We start from the raw sequence: 25,433 nt of genomic DNA on the forward strand, positions 1-25,433 counted from the left end.
CCAGACGCACGAAACGATCCAGGACAAAATGAATAAGTACAGGTAACCCAACAGAAGGCAGACAGACAGGAACTTGAAACACAAATTACAAAAACTTTTTTTTTTTGCTTTTGGTCACTGGCCCCCTTTTTAAAAGCCGCGCTGACATCCTTTGATCCCAACAGCCCCAGCACCCTCAGCAGAAGACCAATCAGAGCCACTGCAGGGACTGCTGGGAGTTGCAGTTTCAAATTCTATTGGCTACTTTCACAATCCCAAGCCACGTTCTCTCTACAGTACAGTATTGCCATGAAAAAAGCCATAAAAATTGCGAAGGATATTTGCAGTTTCCGCTAACAATTATTAGATAGGTTCTAAGGAAAAATCCGTGAATGACTCAGGCCGCGAACTCTGAACCGCGACTTCGCAGGGGTCTACTGTACTGCAAACCCCCATTGTGCTGCTTGGTACAAGATGACTCTGCTAAATTGATTTTGATGTATTTCCTGGCATTTGAGCTATATTAATTCTGACATTATTGTCTCACATATCAAGCTCACTCTCTCAAAGCCAATGATTTATACGGAATCAGTTCCTAAACGAGCAAAGACAACAGATTAAAAGTGCTGCCCAGCACATAGACCAAAACTGTTACCTATGTGGAGTTTATGAAGCAAAATATGGAGTTAACAGTCCATTGAAAATATTGTTATGGCTACAGGAACCGTTTCAAAGGTGTACACATCTGTCCAGTTTGACTAGTAAGAGGTAAGTTGATGGTCATTAAAGATTCAAAGGTTTCCTTAGGCAAAAATAGTTAAAAATATTAGCAGAGTCTAACAAAATCTGGACAGGTGTTCCCTTATATTTTCAGAAGTAGCTTTTGGAACATGAGGTCTACATGGTGTATACATATACTGTATTATGCTGCAGCAGAATAGATTTAATGACCCACAAATCGATGCAAAGAGTATTTCAACTGTTTCTTCATTTTCGCTAAACAAGTCAATACAAAAACAGAATGCAGTTCAAATATCTCTAGAAAATTTAGGTAATATGACATCTTTTGTGGTCCTGATGTAAGAAGGTAAAACCACATCAGGTACAGTAATACAGTCATATGAAAAAGGTTTGGGAACCCCTCTCAGCCTGCATAATAATTTACTTTACTTTCAACAAAAAAGATAACAGTGGTATGTCTTTCATTTCCTAGGAACATCTGAATACTGGGGTGTTTTCCATACAAAGATTTTTAGTGAAGCAGTATTTAGTTGTATGAAATTAAATCAAATGTGAAAAACTGGCTGTGCCAAAATTTGGGTACCGATTGCTCAATACTGATTACATGCAACACCAAATTGTTTGGGTAAGCTTGTTAAGCCTTGAACTTCACAGACAGGCGTGTCCAATCATGAGAAAAGGTATTTAAGGTGGTCAATTGCAAGTTGTGCTTCCCTTTGACTCTCCTCTGAAGTGTGACAGCATGGGATCCTCAAAGCGACTCTCAAAAGATCTGAAAACAAAGATTGTTCAGTATCCTGGTTTAGGGGAAGGCTACAAAAAGCTCTCTCAGAGGTTTAAACTGTCAGTTTCAACTGTAAGGAATGTAATCAAGAAATGGAAGGCCACAGGCACAGTTGTTGTTAAACCCAGGTCTGGCAGGCCAAGAAAAATGGTTACAGACAACCCACAGATCACCCCCAAAGACCTGCAAGAACATCTTACTGCAGATGGTGTATCTGTACATTGTTCTACAATTCAGCGCAATTTGCATAAAGAACATTTGTATGGCAGGATGATGAGAAAGAAGCCCTTTCTGCACTCACGCCACAAACAGAGTTGCTTGTTGTATTCAAATGCTCATTTAGACAAGCCAGGTTCATTTTGGAACAAAGTCCTTTGGACTGATGACACAAAAATTGAGTTATTTGGTCATAACAAAAAGAGCTTTGCATTGCGGAAGAAGAACACCACATTCCAAGAAAAACACCTGCTACCTGTCTCTCAAATTTGGTGGAGGTTTCGTCATGCTGTGGGCCTGTGTGGCTAGTTCAGGGACTGGGGCCCTTGTTAAAGTCGAGGGTCAGATGAATTCAACCCAATATCAACAAATTCTTCAGGATAATGTTCAAGCAACAGTCACAAAGTTGAAGTTACGCAGGTGTTGGATATTCCAACAAGACTATGACCCAAAACACAGTTCGAAATCTACAAAGGCATTCATGCAGAGGGAGACGTACAATGTTCTGGAATGGCCATCACAGTCCCCTGAGTTGAATATCATCGAAAATCTATGGGATGATTTGAAGCAGGCTGTCCCTGCTCAGCAGCCATTAAATTTAACTGAACTGGAGAGATTTTGTATGGAAGAATTGTCAAAAATACCTCCATCCAGAATCCAGACACTCATCAAAGGCTATAGGAGGCATCTAGATGCTGTTATATTTGCAAAAGGGGGCTCAACTAAGTATTGATGTAATATCTCTGTTGGGGTGCCCAAATGTATGCACCTGTCTAATTTTGTTATGATGCATATTGCATATTTTCTGTTAATCCCATAAACTTAATGTCACTGCTGAAATACTACTGTTTCCATAAGGCATGTCATATATTAAAAGGAAGTTGCTACTTTGAAAGCTCAGCCAATGATAAACAAAAATCCAAAGAATTAAGATGGGTTCCCAAACTTTTTCATATGACTGTATTTTAGTTTACAGAACTCCCTCAAATGATAATGCTCCAAAGACATGTGGGATGTGGTAATGGATACCATCAGGAAATACTTCTGTTCCTTATTAAATCTCTGGAGTCTTTGCAAGGTATGAAAAATGTTGCTCACTTTCATTGTCATATTTTACATCTTACTACCATCATGGTGCAAACATCCATCTACTCAATATATTCTAAAATAACATTTATGAGGGAGTGTTTCAAAACTTCCACATTTAAGAGACTTCATCTCATAACCCTGCTTTCAAGCACTAGATAGGCAACTTTCTGAATACACAGTACCTAATGTGTTAATGAAAGTGCCAAATCACATTTATGCTTATGTGACTGAATGTGTTGGAACTGACACAGCTGCCATAATACATTTGGAAAACCTGCCAATAACACCACACCCTATTCAAAAACATAGGAAAATGTTGGGAATATGGGAATGTAAAATTAGGAGTCGTGTATGTAATAGCAGATAAAATCTTAAATGACAATAATGAAAGATTAAGAAGTTAAGGTAAACACAACCTGATAGTTCTATTGTACAGGTATGTAAAAAACAATACATGTAACAATGTCATGAAGCATTTAGATGGTGACACACTGTCACATGCTGTGCTTCTGTCATTTATACAATGAGCAAGAATACCCATATAAAACCATCAAATCAAAAAAAGTACATCAATGTCTAAAAACTCTCCAAGTTCACTGTATGTGTACACAGTATTTGGAAATTTATCAAATATAAGATTTGCCAAAATTGCAACAATATAGCCACTATGGTATAATGCATTTAATTTGAAATACCATAGGATATTCACTAATTGCCAATTGTAGCCTATGGCCAAAGCACTGGAGTCAGCTTCAGTCAATGATAGCAATGGACTTCATGATGTTTACCACAATATTTGTAATCATTTAAAATGGGTTACTTCTCCTGTGAGCCGCACGTGGCCTCTGCAATTCTCAGTCCTCGAGCCGTTGCAGCTCCATGCTTGAGGATCGTACACTGTTTGCAAGCATCTGTTTTTCAGTATAAATTTCTGATTAATATAATAAACTGCTAGGTTCAGGCATTATTTGCATAGTTCTAGTCAAACAGATTGGCTCTGGTTGCTTAAAGAGCCACTTGTTTTTAAATTTCTTCCAGACAATTAGAATAAAGTCAATGCAACTTCAGAAAAACGTCAGTAGGGGATAGCAGATGGCATATGTCTTAAACTGGGTGTCTGATTATTTTATTAACCTTTTGCAACAAAATCATTCAGTTGTCTTTTGATAAACAGAGCTCAATGACTTCTGTTATCTGATTTTGTTTTTTGATGCTCTGCTGCATGCGTTATAGCGTAAGTATGTAATGGTTATCTGTGACACTAGACTAACTGGCTTTATAAATTTTTCACTCCAGTACTGCAATAGTTTGCACAGTATGTTTTTTTGATCAACATTACTACTGGAAAAAAAAAGGCGAAATTAAATACAATCTTCTTCATTTTGGTACTAAAATATGTAAAGGTGGTTTAGGTTCAGTATTACCTATACTTTATATCTCTTAGGGATCTGACTCCTTAAAATGCATTCAGCACTGCTGCCTATAATTAGTCATATGATGAGAGTGCCTGTAATTAGCCAATGTGCACTGCTTATGCTTAGAAAATGTCTCTGGTTGGTTATAACACTCATTTGCTGTTTTAAGCATTTGTAGCTGGGAAGTCTCATTCTCTGACAGAGTGTGAGTACTAAATGTAACGCAGCAATTGCCACTTTCCACAATTACTATATTGCTACACCTGTAACTGTAATCATGACTAATATATGATTAATTGTGCAGCCCTAGTTTCGAGATTCTCTTGTTCTGTGAATATCTAATTTATAAGGACTTTGATAAGTTCTTGTAACTAAACAAAGGTTAAATAGCTTTGTGTTCTGTTTGGTTTAAAGCTCTTCACTTATGATAATCAATTTTGTAAACTTCTGCTCAAACACTTCTTTCAAAACAGTCACCCAGACTGATGTTTACTCGATTATGTTGACATCGTTTCTAAGTCACTTTGGATAAAAGTGCCTACTAAGTAAATGAATCTAAATGTAAACATGCGACCGACAACTATTAATTGATGTTACTACAGAGAAAGTGAACATACTGTAGTGTAAAATGAATTAACTACAAAGATGTCAACATCTTGTGCTAATTATATACGGAATATCTGTGCTAAAAAAACTACCAAGTTATTTTCCTTCTTGTGTTTCAATTTCTGAGCCAAAGCTGGACATGTAATATTTTTATCTTCAATACTTTTGAATAATTTAAGTATTACAAAGGAAACCAATATTACCCTACTTATGTTTATCGAGGTGCTTTTCAAAACTTGAGATGCAAACTACTTAACTGCTCCATGGATAGACCATTAAGCAGCATATTTTTTGTTTTACTTTTTATGGAAATTAAATATATATGAGTAAATATTATTCATCACACGAATGCTCATTTCTTTATTTTGAAGTGTTTTAGCTATTTAAATGATTGCTTGGTAAAGTTAACATACGAGGAACTATCACTAAAATGGCTTTTCCTCTATCATATTTTGTGCAGGGTCTAAAATTTTTACAGCATAGCAACAATTCATTATTACTGATTCTAATCAAATTTCATGTTTAATCAGCTGGTGTTACATCAGCTACTTACATTACCTAGTCATAAATGCTTATTCCGACAGGTGGTTTATTATTTTGTTAGTAATATCATGAATTAACGCATTTCATAATAATGCAGCTGCTCCTGGAGCAGTACAAAATGAAATTCTGATGTTCGGATAATTTCTAGGCAAACCAAGTTGGTGGGAAGGCAAGTGTTATGATCTGCACATAGTTGGGGGTTGCATTTATTTTGCTATACTTATGTTAATTGATATTGCATTTATCAAGTATTTATTTTCATCCTCTTACAGCAAGGGTGCCTGATCCTATTATATTTCAAAAAGAAAATTTTGAAGTCCACATACTATACACACCTGAGCAACTGAAACTATTTTTCTGTTTTATAGAAAGTATACTGCTTCTTTTTACACTAGTATAAAACATTTCATGAAATGCAGCACAGTGGTGCAGATGTTATTGTCACTGGCTTTTGGATGCAGAATCTTGACTTCAAATTAAGGGGGTCACTTATTGTCTGTGTGAACTTTTTAACATTCTTCTGATGACTGCACAGGCTTTTCTTTAGCCCCATATTCTTAAAGACATGCAAGTTATGTTAACTGATGATTTCAAAAATTGGCCCCTTGTGAGAGTAGGTCTTCATGAGTTGACCCTGAAATGGGCCAGTGCCTTCTCCAGAGCTGGTTCCTGCACTGTGCCTGATGCCAGAATAGTCTTCAAGTCCCTACTACAATGAACTAGATTATTTAGTTTAGAGAATGTCACATTATACTAAACGTTAATTGTTATAGATAGAGATGTACAGGCTTACAGTGTATGGATTCATTTCTCAAAATTGTAACACGTTAGCATAGTAAATTTCTTGTATGTACAATAGAGAAAAGCCAAGCAAAATGACACCTTTTATTGGCTAACTAGAAAGATTACAATATGCATATAATATATATATCCAATAAAAGGTGTCATTTTGCTTGGCTTTTCTCTACATTCATAATGGCTAACACGGTACAACACCCTAGTACTACTTGTATGTACAATTAAAGTGAATTCAGACCCTCACTTTCATGTCCTGGCTGTCTTGTACAAAGTTAAAGTAGTGTAGTAGCTTGCCATCAGATTAACATACCAATCATATTAACTTTAACACAGTGTTGTACCACAACTGTTATCCCCCAGCCCTTGCAAAAAAGGCACTGATCTCTGCCATTGTTATTTTCAGAAAACATGATTCTTTTTTCTGCACTGGATAAAGTACAGCCAAATATTGGTTATAATCAATAATAATAATAAATAATGAGCTGTTTACTTGATGTTTCTCATCATATGGTGTTCCTGGTGAAGAGCCAGGCTTATGAAATGTGCTTTTAATGAGGTGATCCTTTAGTGCAAAACACTAAAGCCACTGCTACAAAAATAGAAAACTTAAGTATTATAAATAACCTAATCATCCACAGACATTGTCCTTGTTTTCATTTAAACCGGACTCAAAATACAAAATCTTTTTTCATAAGCATTGCTGTTTACAATGACAAGACCACAGCCAACCAAAGGCATTGCTGAAATGAGTTTCATTAAACAAAGACATCTTACATATCCGAGCATTTTTTCAAATTTACACAAAAATATTTCAAAAATGTGCTTTTGACAGTGAAGCTAATTAAGTTTCCAAAAGTCTTTGCATTGAAAAACAAATAAAATATATAGACAGGCAATGTATCTAGAACATTCCAATGAATGAAACTGTGTTTACAAGTCCTATGAGAACTCATTTGGATGATTCAAGTAGGATACAAAAGCTTAAAAACTGTTGTACTTTTTAATATCCAACATCTTTTTTCATTGCTTTCTTTCCTGCGACACAACTCATATGTCTGTTGTTAAACTGAAGCTAGAAGGTGCAAAAAATTTTCATTACAGTCTTTATTTCAATCAGCAATAAACACAGCCTCTGCAATGTGAGGCAGAAAATGACTTAAGTGCAATTTTAGGATTTTTTTATGTTGCATAACTCCTTGATTTGTCTGAATATAGATTTTACAAGCATTAAAATAACTTTAAATTGATATTCTTAAACAACATTGTACAATTCTCTTTTTAGTCTACCATTATTAACAAAACAAAACAACATCAAAACTAAAACAACAGACCTTGCTAAACCAGTTGGGGTTCTTCTTCTTAGCTACTGCAAGTGTTGTACCAAAACCAGCTAGCATTCCTGCTGTGGCAACAGTGCCCAGGAAGATTCCACCTATTAAACAATACAAAAAGTTGCTTATTGACCACTTTTATATGAGGTGTTACACCCCCAGGACACCACCATATTTCAAAATTGTTTCAGTATGTTGCAATAAACCCACAAGTCAACAAAAAACAATAATGGTATTTTTACATACCCATACTTAATCCCCTTATCTCCCCAGGCATAAACAAGTGTGATTACAAAGGGAAATAAAAATGAAGAGCAGCCCTAGTGTTTGATGTAAGTGCAATTAGAAACAGTATAAAAAAAAAAATATCACACAGTGTTGTTGATCCCTTTGGTGAGGAGGGCTAGGGGGAGTATATTGTGAAAAAGTCAGCAGAAGATGTTAATTTCAGCAAAAAAACACCAATCCACTGTACAAAATGTAAGGTTTCTCTGTGTCTAGTGGTAAACAGAAATAATCTCAAGGACTAGCATGAAAAATAATTTTAAAGGTAAAGGTTTGGATGAGTATGGAATTACCCATATTACTAACCGAAAATGATAAACCGGATATGGACGCAGGTACATGGCATGCCCATGGACGCAGGAGACATAGTGCGCAGGCGCCGACAGCGAGCGAAGTCTGATCCACCGAGAACGAAGGAGTCACAGCTCAATAATGAAGGAGCTCAACTGAGCACAGACAATAAGGAACCCTAACCGTCCACACTACACAGCATAGTCAAACCCGACATAGTACGGAAGGTGCGTGCGCCTACAACGCACATCTAACACACCGCAGGCAGACCCCCGAGATGTTACAGACGCCCCAAAGATACGGACTCCACAGCATATGTGAATCACATTACAGTAATACAATAATATGAGTACTCACAGACAAAACAAACACAACAGGCTTCAGCGTCCCGCCCCACAATCAAACCGGAGAGAGTACGGCATCCCCAAACGTTCACAAAACACAGCATTGTCAAACCCGAGATAGTACGGAGGGCGCATGTGCCTACAATGACTACCACATGAAAAACACACACGGTACCGGAGGTATAATATTAGCTCAACTAACGTAAATAAGTGCCTACAATGCGTCACAGCTCAAAAACAAAGGAGCTCAACTAACATAAATAAGAAATGAAGCAACGCGCCCATAGGTAACGACACAGCCACACAAAAAAGAGGATTCAGCCCCCCACCCCAGAGTGAAATGGGAAAAAGTACGGAGTCCACAAAGGTCCACCATACACAGCATAATAGTACGGAAGGCGCGAGTTAGTACGAAAGCCGAAGGCACCTACAACACGTAATAAGAATAAACGAACGCTCCGTTTTAAACATACGTCATCCTCACACATCCAAACTGTAATAAGAATAAACGAACGCTCCGTATTGAACGTACGTCATCCTCACACGTCCAAACTATACAGCATAAGTGAATCACATTACATTGTTAACAGTACAACCACAGAAAACGCTCCGTATTAACAGTAAGTGCAATTATTCATATTACTAATAGTAAAAAAATGGAGAACTAATGTAGTCAAACTCATTCAAGGACAACACACCATCTTTACTACAAATGTTGTTCATGAAGACATATTCCAATAAATCTTTGTAATGTGCCATGCTATGGGTTCTTTACTTTCTATGTGCGTCATCTACACCTTTACACTCCGATCTATCTCATACATACATCAATGTATTTCAGGATACCCAACGCCAGGGGTTGGCGAGCGAAGCAAGCAGGGCACTCATTAAAAAAAAAGGGTTAGAATGAAAACCTGCAGCCACGGTGGTCCTCCAGGACTGGACTTGGCGACCCCTGATATATAGCATGAGTATGTTTTGTGTATATTTTGCTTTCTCTCTAAAACATAAAAGTGTAACTGCTGCTTCAATACCTGTTTTGAGAGATTATCTGTAAATGTTTCCAAAAAGAGACAGACCTTGTGCCTAATAGTACAACTTTGCAATTCTAAGGGATATGGCTTCTAAGCTTGGTACAGCGATAGCGGACAGATTGGACCACAAAAGAAAGTTGATTTCAGAATTGTGTTTGGACAGAAAACCCTAAAAGGGCAAATTATATTGTGCTTTATATAGTTGATATTGGTGTAAACACAGGTTTTTCATCACATACATATCTTCTTTTAACTCACTACTGTTCTGCCATTTACAGCTCCTTTATTACATAATTAGAATAATAGCTGTTTATTTTTGGGTATGTAATTTAGGTGCAATAATGCCAAAAAAACCCTTAGGACATAAGGGGTTAAAGAATATTTCTCATATTTGCATTTCTCTAACTACAGTCTGGGACATTTGCATATATCAGCTTACCATAACAAGAGTTCATAAAAATGAATACCATTTCCATATTTATCCTTTTTCTCATTCCCCTTTTATGAGTGGACTGCATGGCTAAAATCTCAAATCACAGTATACTTAAACTTTTTTTTTTTTTTCAAATAACAAAAAGTATTAAAAAGTATATTCCAGTGTTTTTTGTTTGTAGTGATGGCAGAGAAAAAAAATGTAATTGTGTTTTTATGGTTAACAAAGAAAACTGCGGATACAATGGCTGTCAACAACAGCAAGTTCCATTAAAAAAGTCTTAAGTTACTCATGTGTTACAATCAATGTATGATGTATTTAGTCACATGCTCTCAACTTACCAAGCACATGTATTTTTGTTTAAAACATTGTTAAATAAGCCTTTTGCAGGAAATCCTCTCCTGCAGTAGAGTGTTCAAATGAGACTGAGCTTTGGAAATGAACACCCACTGGTTAATTAACTGATTAAAAAAATATTATTTTTGGGTGGAATATTTCTTTAGTGTCTAATTGTGCCCATAGACATGCCTCTCATCTGTCAAAACACTTGTTAACACTCTGCTACTCAGATGTATTCAATACCAGGTATTCACCTCTTTGACTTGAGCCATCGCTGAGCAAGTACAGGACAAGGCATGGGCTTTTCTGGTCCTCTATTCTTGTTTGAAATTGGTTGCTTTAAAACACACATACATTGTCAAACCTGCTTAATTTTATTTACATTTCAGCAGCAGCACTAACTCACTAATCAGGTTGACCTAATCACTATGTGTAGTATTCTTAAAGGGGTAGGCACACTTAATCGTTCACATCCAAGTCTATACACAAGCATATCACCTTTAAGATACTAAGATCTGAAAATGTTGATCTACGTTTTAATCAAGAATAGTTCCTACAGAAATTCATGGGAAGGAACAGCATAGTCAAGCTATAGTGTGCAAAAAATTTAATTCTTTATACACTTGTTTGTGATATTGCACATCTATTGATAAAAGAGAAAGAGCATGTAATATTTCAAGTGTTTAAATGTCTCCACATGAAACCAGCTTACCTGGTGGTAGTTTATATATGCAGCATTAAGGAGTGTATGGGAGGAACAGCATTTGCAGGTTTACATCTCTTGCATAATACTGCCATTAAACTGCTGGAGAACTTTCTTGCCATCTCAGAAGGGCATTAAAGCCACTGTCAGAAGCAATTCAAGTATGTAACTCTAAACTGCCTTCACAATATAGATAGATAGATAGATAGATAGATAGATAGATAGATAGATAGATAGATAGATAGATACTTTATTAATTCCAATGGGAAATTCACATTCTTCAGCAGCAGCATACTGATACAATAAATAATATTAAATTAAAGAATGATAACAATGCAGGTGAAAAACAGAAAAACAGACAATAACTATGTATAATGTTGAATGTTAACGTTTAAAATTATACGGTTTAGTTTAAAATGATACTCATGTCACCCATTTATATTTGATGAGTTTAACGACACTACAGGGACATAGTTGTTGGGGGTAAAAAAGCCATTTGAGAAGCAAAGGTTCCTATCAAGCCTCAGATCATTGCTCCTGGATTTCTATAATTTGAGACTCAGTTGACTTAAAATTTGATGGTACAGTATTCATATACATATTCTGTATGTGACGGTCTCTTCTACAAATATTTAAGAAATGCTGTAAAAGTAAATTGGCTGCAATATGAAATATACATGCATTCATTTTTATATTTTTCGTATGCACATATTTTGTTAGTATTGTATTAACGTTAAATGTTCTGAGGAGACATTCAAAAGATTCTTACTGTACTCTGTACACGTCAATAATCCTGAACTAAAAAACATAAAACACTTACAAAAATATATCACATGCATAATCATACAAAAGTTCTAAAAGAAGCATTAAATTGCTATATTTTTGACATACTCCAAAAAAAGCCAGCATACAGGTGATCTCTGAAGTCCTCTTTGATATGGGACAGGCTAAGACTGCAACACGGTCCTGCCCTGGATAAGTAGTTTAAGAAAATGGATGGATAGATGGATGGATGGCTGTAAAATCAGGGCAACTCATGCAACAAATTACAATGCCAGCTAAGTGACTTAAAACCATTTTTAAAAACTACATACTGTATTTAGAACTTTTGTCTGATTTTTTTTGGCTTACTGAAGATCAAAAGAAAACAAAGTGGGACCTGCCCTTATGATCCTTGAGCACCTAAGTAATTGGTCCATCATCTTGTTGGATGCCCAGTAATGACTGTTATTAAAAGGCAGTGTGGTGTAGCGGTTAAGGCTTTCAAACCCTGAGGATGTAGGTTCAAATCCCGCTACTGACACAGTAAGACCAAGAGCAAGTCACTTGACCTGTCTGTGCTCCAATTGGAAAACCAAAAGTTGTAAGTCACCTTAGATAAAGGCGTCGGCCAAATAAGTAAATGCAAAATAATCAAGCGTGTAAGCATTATAATTCTGTAAAATAAAGTAAGGTGTAGGGAATGAAACTGGATTTCAGTACTAAGGTTTGAGACACAGTAAATCCCCTTGAAATCACTTCAATTTTGTGAATTAGAACCTGATCCTCCAACCTAATAATTTTAAATTAAGAGTTAAATACAACCTTTAAAAACAGAGTTTCCGCATTTTACAGCTTAAAACCTTTAAAATGCAGTCTTAACATGTTATTCCTTGTACCCTTAAATAATGCAGTGCTGTCATTTTACGACGTTACTACCCTACTAAATTAAGTACCTGAACAAACTGGGTGCAGACTGGAGCCTCTGATTATTCTCAGAAAGGTGGGGCATCAGACACCCAAACACTTTTGTGTTCGTGCAAAGAGTACTGTCCCGAATTACTAAAGTGATATTATGTGTACTCACTTTCTGGCGCCTTGTAAATAAACGCACTCAGCATTCAAGGCATAAGCTAATACGCCTGATTACTTTCTGTTAATTAATAATCACTGCCAACATTTCACAGCAAAAGAGGATTAGGCTTTTTGACTGAACTGTGTAGGTATGAAAAACAGCCTGTGAAGACAATGAAAATCCGGAACCGAAGACTCTCTAATTAGGTGTACGATAGTATGAACCATGTAAACAAAACTGTTTCAGATTTCATACCTTTCAAAAGAAACATTTTGTTCGCATGGTGTTCTTTCAGGGCAAGTATACGGTCGGTATCTCCGCGCGTTTCCATGTTCTAGTCTCAAGGTCCCACTTTGAAAATTATCCGACTTCCAAACGTGTCTACAAATGGAAAGAGTGCCGCGAGGTACTCGTTATTAATGCAGCACTCAAATAGCATTAATACTTTCCATATGACATATCGTTCGAATTTTTAAAAGTAAAACACGTTGATACAAATAGCAGTTTAAGGTAATCAATTTTCGGTAACAAAAAAACTGTTAAAATTGTATTCATATTAACTTACACAGCTTATTCATTAAACAAATTGTATAAATTGCAGCGCTGCGTGATACTTGAAAGCGCCGGTCCAGTGGAATCGTGCTCATTTTACGCACTTGTAGATTGCTTGTTGTCCTTAAAAGGACGGCCAACTTTAATCAAACTAAGTTACAATTCGTGTGACTTTGCCAGGCATGCCGTTTTCATAGTTTTCACTGCATTTGGTACTGAAGCTGCTCATTTTTATGATGGAATGCCAAATCATAGTGCCGGTGACTCATCGTTGATTCCATTCCCAGACTGAAACAATAGTTAGCAACGTTACAATCTAAAAAAATGAATAAATAGTTCGGAAAAATTATACATGAGGAATAATGCTCATGTTAAAAAGATGGTCAGTACCGAAATGATTTTTCAGGCAGCCGTGCAAACTATAAAACTACATTTCCCAAATAATAATGGACCTACATTGTTAATACGGAGGATGTAATGTGGGAGCCGCAAACGCAGCTGGGAGATGTAGTTATATGCTGAGTTGTGTTGCAATGAAACATGCCCATACAGAAGGCGTGGACTGTGTAAGGGTTAGTGAATAATGGTAATTATAAAAAAAAATGAATCGTACTTTTAAAAAAAGATTTTAATTATTGGATGTAGTCACGACTCTAAACAAAACAACAATTATTTCTGATTGAAGTGGGGATGTAAGTGCCACTAAATGTGACAGGAGCTCTTTTGGTGGTTTGAAGTGTCATCTGTCAAATTGTCAGCACAATTGTAAAATGCCTCGTTCATTCGTGCAGGTACTGGTAACTAAACCCCAATAACTTAATTGTCCAGTGTGGTGGGATGTTGCTTTTCCGCCGAACTGCATCTCGTAAAGATTTTGGATAAACAACTCTTGGAAATTGAGAAGGAGTACAGGTCTTCGGACAATCGAAGCTGTGCCGTCCACGGGAAGAGAGGGACGTTTCTCCAAGTTGCTTGTGACGTTTAGCTCGTGTATTAGTCAGTGACACGTTAGTCACGTTGTTGGAAATTTGAAAGCTTGCCCAAAGAGCCTACTGGCATTCATTTGCGCTCGAGGGCACAGAGGGGCATCGGAGGCGTGAAGGCGACTACAGAGTGACACCTACAGACTAAGGAAGTTGCGGGGCCCTCGCCGAGAAACTTGGAGGAGAGCAGGCGGAGAGAAGGGGCAAGGCGAGTCGAGAGGGGCTGTCTTTGCTTGGATAAGAAAAAGCGGACCGTACAAGAAACTGCCGTGGTTGGTGGCTCCAGATAAGAAGATGACAGATCGCTTGAGATGCAAGATGGAAGAAGAAGAATCCGAGATTGGTATGCTTCGCGGCTACATTGCTTTCTCTCGTCGTTTGGAGTACTGACCCGCTTGCCTGTCGCGACAAGTCACGGACAGAGGGTGAAAAAAAAAATCATTAGGATAAGTGAACGAGACCGTAGTCGACGTGGCTGCGATGATCACCGAGCGCTGAATCTCCGGTGGACTCTATTCTCAAATTCATGGCATCGCTTTGCGCGAAGTGGTGAGCAAGAGGCGCAGGTACTGCGCGGACAGCCGGCGCTCAGAGCCAGTCAGCCAGCCAGCGAGCAGCCGGCCGGGGGGAGTTTGTATGAGATCTCCACGCTGCCCTGTTCGCCTCAGCAGCTGCAGGCGGCGATTCTTGAACAATTCTGGTGGATGCCTCCTGGAGGCGGTGGGCCCATGAAAGCGTGCGAGTACAGTCAGATCAGCACACGCAGCTCGTCGCCCATGGAGTCCCCGCGCAAAAGGAAGGGCGCCAGGAGGAAATGGCAAGTTTTCCCCGGACGGAATAAATTTTACTGCGATGGTAGGATTATGATGGCCAGGCAAACCGGCGTCTTCTACCTTACGCTGGTCCTCATCGTGGTCACGAGCGGACTGTTCTTCGCTTTCGAGTAAGTGGCACTCTTCTCTATCTTCCACTCACCCGCCTTTGTGTGCCGCCGGATCCCCACTTCACAGAAAATGCCTGGGCTCGTTTAGCCTAACCGTCACTCACTCGGGTTGTCAAGTGTCTTTCTTCCGTGGGTGTCAGTGGGATGTCAGCGAATGGGACAAGGCTGCCTCGCAGGTTTGCAGGTGTTTCTCAGTGGTTGGCTGGCTGGCCACACACCACCCCCCCCACCCCCCGACACACATACACACACACACACACACAAACAAACGGGGGGTCGGACTGAACAAAGCCTTGAGCGAAACTTAACGGGCCTGGTGACAGTTAATGTGTGTAACGGTCAGGTCATATGTCAAGGTACTGTATACTCCACCACACATTTGCAGGTTTACTTTCTGAATTTGCGTGTGTCGACTTGCAGTCGGTTTTGTGAAACGAATGAAGTTATAATTGAAACTGAGCACACTTTCTTTTAGACTTTATCCTTTTTTACAACACACTTTTTATTTCTGTTAAGGGGCACTGCTAAGCATTTGCTGGGGTGTACAGTTATGGTATGTACAGAGTAGTCTTTTCATTAGTAGTCTAAATGAATCAGTCTGTGTATATAGCACATTTCACAGTGAACTCCACATCATATCGCATTGCCATGACACTTTCCATTTGTCTCAAAGATACTTTATTAGATTTTAGAATTATTTCATATATGGTCATTTTGTTAATAGTCTTTTTATATAGCACCTTTTATCAAATCACTTTGCAATTACACGTAGTGTGATACAGAATTAAAGTAGATGCTCATGCTAAGCATGTCACTCAACTGATCCTCTGTTCCATTTGTAAAAAATAATTCAAATATAGGCAGTTGTTTTCTGCCCCCATCTCTTATGTCACTTTTGGGAAAAGTTCCCACCTAAATATACAACAAAGGTCATAATAGTAAAATAAGATACCACACAGCTTCTGAGTCCTATGTTCAAATCCTTTTTCTACTGCTTACCCTGTAGGCCTAGGTGCCAGCTGAGGTGTACCACTGATTATTCAGTTGTGATGAAGGAACTGAGAGTAAAACACCAGGTTTAAATGATCTACTGTACACATCTAAAGGTTAATTAGCCACAAGTTGCCAATGCTCTTATGTAGTTAGCAGTTGCATCTTTTAATCATATTGAAATTGGATTAAGCAGATTTATGAATGCTATGTTTTGTTATATAATCCAGCCTGATAATTATGGAAAACCCACTCTGGTCGTGTCAGGTGTAAGGCAGGAATTACCAGGCAAGGTGTGGATCATTATCAGGTAACATGCACTCTCAGTAAGCTAATTCTGTGCTGTCCATAAACCTTACATGTACGTCTTTGGGATTTTGGAGGAAAACACTGAGAATGCTCAAAGAAACAGCCCATACATATGCAAAGAATGGGCAGATTACCCAGAGAGAGTGATGCGGTTTGGATGAGCTGAGAGGCAGTGCAGTGTAGACCACTGTGTGGCCTCTGTCTTATTTTAATTTACTTTCCAAATTTATTATGAAGAGAGTTCAGTATAAATGTAGGTCATTAAAATAAGTGAATATTGCGTAGGCGACACCAAAAAATATCTATCACAAAATGTTTTGGATAAAAATCCTTCTTTCCCTACACATAAATGCAGACATCTGTAAAACAGTTCAAAAGTTCTGTGGTATTGTCATCATGTTCAGGGTATGCTGTTCACCAGGAAGTCACCAGAGTTTCTGACTTGAAGTCTCACTATCACAATGTAGTTTGCAAAATGCGATCTAACTAATAACACAGGTTAAGAGGCCTCACTTCTGTGGTTTGTTTGGTGCAAGGTTTTGCACAACTTCAAATTGCTCCAGAGCCTTGTTTTTTTTTACTGCATTCCTGATCTTTTTATAAGGCTTATTATGGAAGGTAAAAAAAAAAAGAAAATAAATGGACTGGCACACTGTTTAGAGATTGTTCCAGCCTTGCGCCCTGTCCTTGCTGAGATAAGCTCCAACTTCCCTGCAACCCTGCTCAGAATAAAGCAAGTTTAGAAAATGGATGGATGGTTGGTTTGAATAATGAAACTGCAGAACTTTTTGCTAAGTTTTGTACTAAGGGTCACCATGGGGGAAGAGATGAGTTATTCAGGGACTTCTTATAATTAACACCATTTTTTCCTTACTTGTTATGACATTTTATCTAACCTTAAATTGGATGATCATCTTTTGATTCAGTTACTGCCTTTTTGAGTTTTTGGAAACACTAAAGTGAAAACATACATTTGGATTTAAAGCATATGAAGATTTTTTTTTTTTTTGTGAAGGGCTGTGGTTGATTGCTGCCTCTGATCCTGTTGCAGGATTTGATTTTGAGGTGTCATGAGGATTGGTTCCCTGCCTTGTGCCCTGTGTTGGCTGGGATTGGCTCCAGCAGACCCCTGTGACCCTGTGTTCGGATTCAGCGGGTTGGATAATGGATGGATGGATGAGGAAATGAGAGCTGGAGCTGAGGATAGATGAAAAAAATCTTGCTTCGTGGTGTATATAGCTTCAGATTCATGTCTTTCTTTTATAAAAAGTGGTCACTGATTTTGAAAAGGGCATTATGGTCTGATGGCTGTCAATCTGAACTTGAAAGTACAAAATTGTGGGTACAGATCTCACCTCCAGCTCACTGGATGACCTGCAGCAAATCACTTTTTCACTTGTAAAAAACAGTATGGGGCTCTGCAAGATATGTTACACTTCTCAGAGACAGTAAGGCAGGTGATATTATTTTAATATCCCATATTTGTGTGTTCCAGTGTGTGCTAAAAGCTAATGGCTCCTCACATTTGCAATCCAAGGAAAACAATTCCAATTGCTTCCATTTGGGCTTGCAAATTCCATGATTGTGTATACAAGGGTAACTTTGGTAGCCACTACACACATACAGTACAAAAGGGGGAACTAACTAAATTATATTGATCTTTGTACATAGCAACTGACAACTATTAACCCTGCCACAGGAACAAAAATAAACGTTTAAGGTAATGATGTTGAAAATATTGAAATGACTTACGTCAGCGAGGACATAGACCTGCTTTTCATTGTCTGAGTAACTATATAAATTCAAATATCTTATGTTAGCGTAACTTATTTTTCTTTACTTTCAGTCTGTGGTAAAAGTAAAACAGGATGACTTTAAATCTTTACATTTCTGTATTTGATACAGTGTGTGTCTGTATTTGTACAGTATATATTACAAAGCTTTTGAATCTGTCAGTCATTTAAGGAGTAAACATTGTGATAAAGGCACTATGTAGCACCTGACCCAGCACAGACTCACTCAGAGGCACTTGTAAAAACATACAAGACTTTTATTTTTCTTCACCTATGGGGCATGTCTTCCCCGTGAACCCCACAGTCAATACATAGTCCCAAAAGCACTAAAGCCAACACAAAACACTTTTCCTCTGGCACCACCACTCCTCCCAGGCAACCTCGTCCTCTTCATCCCGATTCTGGCTCCTGAGTGGTGGATGCTGGCCCTTTTTATAGCCCACCTGGAAGTGCTTTTTCAATTTCACTTGTATGGGATGGTCACTGGTGCCTAAAGGTATTTTGGTGTCTGTTTATTTTTTACATATCAATGCATTAGCAAAAGTCCTGTTTCTGTCAATACTGAAAATGCCTGAGAATATTCTTCATTATCAAAAATGTATGTGAGCTGTAAATGGTGCCTTCCTAGGCCGTTAAAAGGGTGGTGCTGTATTTAAAGTTTGAATGCTGTATGTATAGTGTGGTTTTTATTTATAAACCAGACTTAAGAAAACAAAAGTAGTTCATATGCAAATCAATATGATTTCAATGTAAACTATTACATTTTGCACATAATTACATAGCATATACATACAAACCAATATATTTCACATCTAGTATTTAAATACAAATGAATATAATAAACGGATACCTGCAAAAATAAATAATTAACACATAAGGGAATAATCAATAGTACATATATGCAAGTCAATCTATATATAACATGTAAACCAATAGAACAGTATGCAATTAAACCAGTAACTGATAGTAGGTTAATGCAGACCAATATAACTAACACATACACTAATATGATCTCCATGAAAATCTGTATAGTTCACACCTTGGCAAAAAGAATATACTAAATGTACAAACTAATAATAGTAGTTGTACTAATAATATAATGTGAACTGAGCATTGTATAGGAAAATTGTTACTTACAGGTCCAAGCAACATACAGAACAGCTCCACTATCCAGGGCTATGATAAATTAGAATGTATTTAACTTCCTGAATTTCCTTATTTGCGGTTTGCTTTGCTATCAGACATTGCAACATTAAGCCTAACTGCATTGCCAGGTCCAACAAGATATCAGTCCACTACAGGAAATATGTAAATACAGCCACACAAAGTGATGTGATTTATCAGCTTAAAGTCTCAGTTAGATGTAGGTCTGTCTTTTTAAATACAATGGAGTACTCTGAAACTTTAATGTTGTTTATTTATTTATTTTTTTTGGCTTAAAGTTGTAGGCAGTAAGTAGACATCCCTTCTGTCTCTGATGCGTGATGCACAGCCCGCTCAGCTGCTCCATCCCACTCACCAGTAAGGGCTGTGTCACCAGCATGTTATGGCAGGCCATGCTGAACCATCTGGAGTTTTGAAGCCTCTTCATCCATTGCAACAGTCCACTCACATGTTTCTCATGGCAAGAAAAGTTTACTTTCTGTGAATTAAAATGCCAATGGAGATTTAAATGGAGTTTTAAAGTGTAACTGAAGCAAGTTTTTAAGTAGTGCTTGCTTGAAAAAGCGCACAGAGCTTTGGAAAGTCAGAGAAATGAGATTATACAAAGCCACAAGGAATTTTAAAGTAAAGAGCTGTCTGTGTATAGAACAAAATTACGGAGTTGGCTAGGACAGTGGAAAGTGGCACACCAGAGACCTTTTAAAGATGTTCTTAATTTAGTCATTGATGCAGTAGATAATATTGAAACATAGAAGGAAGAGTTAAATTGAGATGTTTGGTATAGTTCATTTACTAAGGAGAGGAGACTAGACAGTTTGTTCACAGTTGCATCATGTCTTATGATATTACTAGAGCACTTTGAGTTACTATGTTTAAATAGGTCATTATTGTGAAGCTGAAGTTTGCATTGCCAGGTGATATTGTTGGAATTCTGGAGGGTTTGTATGTTCTCCTTGTGCACATTCAGGTTTCTAGCTTTTATCCTAGAGTTAAAAATGCAGTCTGTTGGGTCATGTGGTGAAAGTGTGAGTAGTTCTTCATTATTTTCTACGGTGGGTCTTTATTTTCTACTTTGAGGATTTTGCATCTAGGATAAAGTGCTGACTCTCTTTGACCCAAAGTAGGACAAAAACAGATTTAGAAATTGTTGAATTTTTAAATGAGTACATGCTTAAATGAGCCTAGCATAGAAACTGGATGTGATAATACTGAGAAACTTCTATTTTATTATAATTTGACCAGAGATTTATGAAGTAAAAGAAAAGGTATAATTTCTAATTGCAGTGCTCGAATCTCAGTTGGTTTTGAGCTATCTTTGAGTTCCAAGAGCGTTCACAAGTATCTGATATGTCTGAATCTGAGATAGACACTAACCAGACACAGATTTGACTTGCGCAGCCGGATGAGACAGACTTAGACCTCCTGGAAACAGGCAGCTGAAGAATGAGAGACAGTGGCAATTACGTTTTGACTGACACTTGCAGATAGACAAATCCAGGTACGCTCGCGATTCAGATGCCCATCTCACTTGTCGTGCAGGCAACAGAGTGCTGGACCTTAGAGTCTGCCAAAAGCAGTAACTGCAGAGTACCAGCACCTACTTCAGTAAAAGTATACATATGTAGTGCCATGAAAATATATTTACTGCCTTTCTCATTTCCTCTGTTGTTGTAAAGTTTAGACACTGAACGTTTCAAGTCTGCAAGCAAAATCTAAAGTAGATAAATGGTGCCTGAATCAACAAATAACTCATTTTGCTTCTACTTACTGTATATTGTTTATTGAAAAAACAAAATTATCCATAAACCTGATACTATATGAACAAGTAATTGCTTGTGCAGTCTTTATGTTGTGATTGGGTTATGTTTTTAATTTTTTTGTTGTTTAAATGAGTACCTACATAGGAATTTATGAGTAGTATTACTTTCTAGGATGCTGAATCAATTCCTGATGTTACTTTTTTTGTTTTCATTTTAAAGGACTTAAATGTTTAATTGCTTTTTCTTGGTTATCTGTAGGTTTCTCACGATCATGGAAATCCTGGACAAGTTATGGAAAATAAAATTAATTTTGTTAAAATTATGAAATGACCATTACGTTTTGCAAAATGCATGGATTTTTTTTAATATACAGGAAATGAGGTCTATGTTATGTAATTTTGAAAATCAGCAAAATCTTGAAAAGAGGATCTTGTTTATTAATGTTATGAGAACTCACGACAGTTGTATGGTGAGCCAGCCCATAACGCATATGCCAAAATGCTGGGAAAATGTGTGTTTTTAATCTCTGGTTAACAAATAAAAATACAAACTTTGGCTCCATAAAGATGAAGACACGGGACATGTGAAATGTAAATTATGCTGGAAAATATTTGAAGTGAAGAATATGGGTGAAACTGTGCTAGCAAGTAACTTGAAAAGTAAAAAACATATTGGCAATCAGTACTAAGAAAACAATTGAAATTGACACCTTCTTTAACTCCTTTTCACATATACAGCAAAGGTTAGTCCAGTTCTCTTTTGTAATAAACTACCCAGGCAAACAAAGAAATCTAACTGTGATGTACTATCTGCTGAAGATTTGTAGGCGATAAAAGTAATTGATGCACACTATTATTACAAATCATGCACCAATCGTGGACAGCTGTTTAAAATAATACTAACCAACAGAGAAATCCCAGCTAAATTTTCATGTAGTGAAACAACGTCTGCATGTTTTATTATATTCAGTATTGCTATTTATTGTAAATCGTTGCTTGTCAGAGAAGTGTCTCAACAAGCTGGATATGCCCTACATTTCGATGAGACACTTAATCATTCAGTCAAACAAATGGATATACGCATGAGTATTTGGAATGGTGGAGAAGTGAAAACTAGGTATGTAGGCATGGAATTTATGGGGGCCTACAACTGCTTGTGACATTATCTATACTAATAAAAGGCAAAGCCCTCACTGACTCACTGACTGACTGACTGACTGACTCATCACTAATTCTCCAACTTCCCGTGTAGGTAGAAGTCTGAAATTTGGCAGGCTCATTCCTTACAGCTTACTTACAAAAGTTAGGCAGGTTTTATTTCGAAATTCTACGCGTAATGGTCATAACTGGAACCTGTTTGACTGACTCACTCATCACTAATTCTCCAACTTCCCGTGTAGGTAGAAGGCTGAAATTTGGCAGGCTCATTCCTTACAGCTTACTTACAAAAGTTAGGCAGGTTTCATTTCGAAATTCTACGTGTAATGGTCATAACTGGAACCTGTTTTTTGTCCATATACTCTAATGGAGGAGGTGGAGTCACGTATCGCGTCATCACGTATTACGCCTCCTACGTAATCACGTGAACTGAAAACGAGGAAGAGATTTACAGCACAAGTCAAACGCGGGAACGAAGGTAAATGACGTTAATTGTTGACTGTCTTTTAATACTGTGTACTTGTTGAGTGTCTTTTAATACTGTGTAAGCATACATATTAACACATGTGCAATTAAACGTGTGCATTTACGGGGTGATTTCTCAGGCTTAAAAGCTCGCCTTTTATTAAAAAGTTAAATGCAAACTCTTTTCATTCTGAAGGGCACAAACCACGTTAGAATTCAGCCGTTAAACGCGCAAAAATGTCAGTACACCAGATAAATAAGCGCAACATATTATCAGTTGTATTGTATGCTTACAATACATATAGAAATGTGTTAATCGTTAACTAATATTATGGGATGGTGTTTTTCGACTTGCGCCTTGATTTAAACGATTGCATGTCTTGGTGGGTTTGCGTAGCTTATTGTCAATATCTTTACACCTCTTTTTAAGACTTAATTTAAAAAGGTTTTCTTTTCTTCTTAATTAAAATTTAAAAGCAATACTTCACCGCTGCGAAGCCCCTCTAGCGCTGACGTCCGACGTTCGATTACCGTAAGCGAGTGCAGTGAGTGTGTACGCCTGATGAGCCAAGAATAAGGGGGAAACAGGTGTCGTGTACTCTTTGCATTATTTGACAGTAAACTATTTTCATCCATTCTATGATCTGCTTCTCACAACTGAAGGCACCGTGGCTGATGTTACCTGACTTGCTGGCCAACCATAAGCGTTACCTGGTAGGTAACCACCCACTCACTTCACTCCAATACGGGAATCGAACCTCGGACATCAGCGCTTGAGGCGAAGCCCCTAAAATTGCGCCACGGCGTGTGGTTCGTTTATTTGACAGCATGTAGATCGGGGTAATTACATTCACGGCATTCGTAGTCTGATTCACAATCTGATTGTATGGGTGGTTACCTACCAGGTAGCGCTTATGGTTAGCCAGCAAGTCAGCTCGAAGTGATCACTCGAGTGAACGCAGCTTCCCAAAAAAACAGATCCTTAACAAACTGTTATTGGTATATTTTCCGTCAATTTTAAAAGGTTTTCTTTTCTTCTTAATAAAAATTTAAAAGCAGTACTTCGCCGGTGCGAAGCGTGGGGATTTGAGCGACTGCCGCATACAGACATATTCATGAGTGCAGGTACTTCAGAAAGAAAGCACCGTGTGAACCTAAACTTTAAATTAAGTTCATAGACCTACAAAAGGTTGCCATTGATTTGAGGCAAGATTGCTTTTCTCATGTACAACTATACGTTGCATTCTTAACAGTAAGCTTGCATGGCTTGGTCATATTACAACCTGAGTGCTGAACTGACAACGTCGTATACAAACACAACTATAACAATCGTAATAAACAAACAAAAAAAAAAGCGAAGAACCCTTGGATTTAATAAAAAGGCTCTTTCCTTGGCGAAGCAAGGAAAAAGGAAGACCTTATATGGCGTTCGTTTATAAAACAGCGGAAAAGCTGTGTTAAGGCTGCTTCACAAAAAAACAGATCCTTAACAAATTGCTATTGGGATATTTTCCCTCAATTTAAAAAGCTTTTCTTCTTCATAAAAATTTAAAAGCAGTACTTCGCAGGGATTTAGATATATATATATAGATATACATATATAGATATAGATATATATAGATATAGATATATATATATATGTATGTATGTCTATATATATATATATATATATATATATATGTAAGCTTATAAGTACTGCCTTACTTCTCTTTAAGAAAGGAAGATGTAATGATACTTGATTTAAACGATTCCATGTCTTGGTGGGTTTGCGTAGCTTATTGTCAATATCTTTACACCTGTTTTTAAGACTTATTGACTGAAACGGGCTTTCACGAAAAAAGTTAGGGCTTTGCTACAGGATACACCCTCCACAAGTTAAGCAAGTAAAAATAAAAGTGTATATTTCTGTTTTATTTAAACCTTTTAAGTTTGTATGCATAGCCCCATTTGGCTGTTTTAGTTTTTTTTTTCTTTCTTCAGTAATATTTAATCTCCTTAAAGAAAAAGAACATATGCATTTTACTTTTTTTGTATCTCTTTAGTAATATTTTAGTGTAAAAGGATAACCAGTATTTAAACCTTTTATGTTACTTTATAAAGTTATTTTACACAATGTTGAAAAATTAATAAGAAAGCTACATAATTTGGCAGCTGCTGTTTTAATTTTCAATGAAATGAAAAAAGCTCTCCAAGAGAAAACCTCAATGAAGAAGAAACAGTTTGCAAATATATATATATATATATATATGTGTGTATATATATATTATATATATATATATATATATGGAAGAGAAGGTCTGTGATACGGTTTGCATATTTGCAGTTGGAGATCCACAAAGGGAGAAAAAACGAATCACGTATCATAAAATAGTTTTATTCCTGAGCTTTCAACCCCTATCAGGGGTCTTCATCAGAGGATAATGCTTAGACTTACAAGAATCAAAGGCAATATATAGCAACACATTCAGGGGGGGGTGGGTGGAGGTGACTAAGTCCGTATGATCAAAAGGGGGGGGGGGGTTATCGTTAAATTAAAGTGCATATGTCCTTCT

General features: G+C 37.3%; 2 protein-coding genes across 5 annotated transcripts in view; one reads left to right on the forward strand and one right to left on the reverse strand.

The window, feature by feature from the left end:
* The window catches only part of tmem242 (transmembrane protein 242), a 31,540-nt gene extending 16,328 nt beyond the window's left edge, over positions 1 to 15,212 (reverse strand). Inside the window, exons 1-3 of the mRNA XM_051925510.1 lie at positions 15,194 to 15,212; positions 13,021 to 13,146; positions 7,503 to 7,603 (exon numbers count right to left, since the gene is read on the reverse strand). Coding sequence (XP_051781470.1) covers positions 7,503 to 7,603; positions 13,021 to 13,096 — 177 coding nt within the window. The 5' untranslated portion in view covers positions 13,097 to 13,146; positions 15,194 to 15,212. The remainder of the gene's footprint in view (positions 1 to 7,502; positions 7,604 to 13,020; positions 13,147 to 15,193) is intronic.
* Positions 14,085 to 25,433, forward strand: part of zdhhc14 (zinc finger DHHC-type palmitoyltransferase 14) — a 279,616-nt gene continuing 268,267 nt past the window's right edge. Inside the window, exon 1 of one of the 4 annotated variants that reach the window (XM_028797435.2) lies at positions 14,085 to 15,243. In XM_028797435.2, the coding sequence (XP_028653268.1) occupies positions 14,612 to 15,243 (632 nt within the window). In that variant the 5' untranslated portion in view covers positions 14,085 to 14,611. The remainder of the gene's footprint in view (positions 15,244 to 25,433) is intronic. The other 3 variants (XM_028797436.2, XM_028797433.2, XM_028797434.2) reach the window with 3 other exon arrangements.

This window comes from Erpetoichthys calabaricus, chromosome 3 (assembly GCF_900747795.2).
Source record: "Erpetoichthys calabaricus chromosome 3, fErpCal1.3, whole genome shotgun sequence".
Lineage (NCBI taxonomy): Eukaryota > Metazoa > Chordata > Cladistia > Polypteriformes > Polypteridae > Erpetoichthys > Erpetoichthys calabaricus.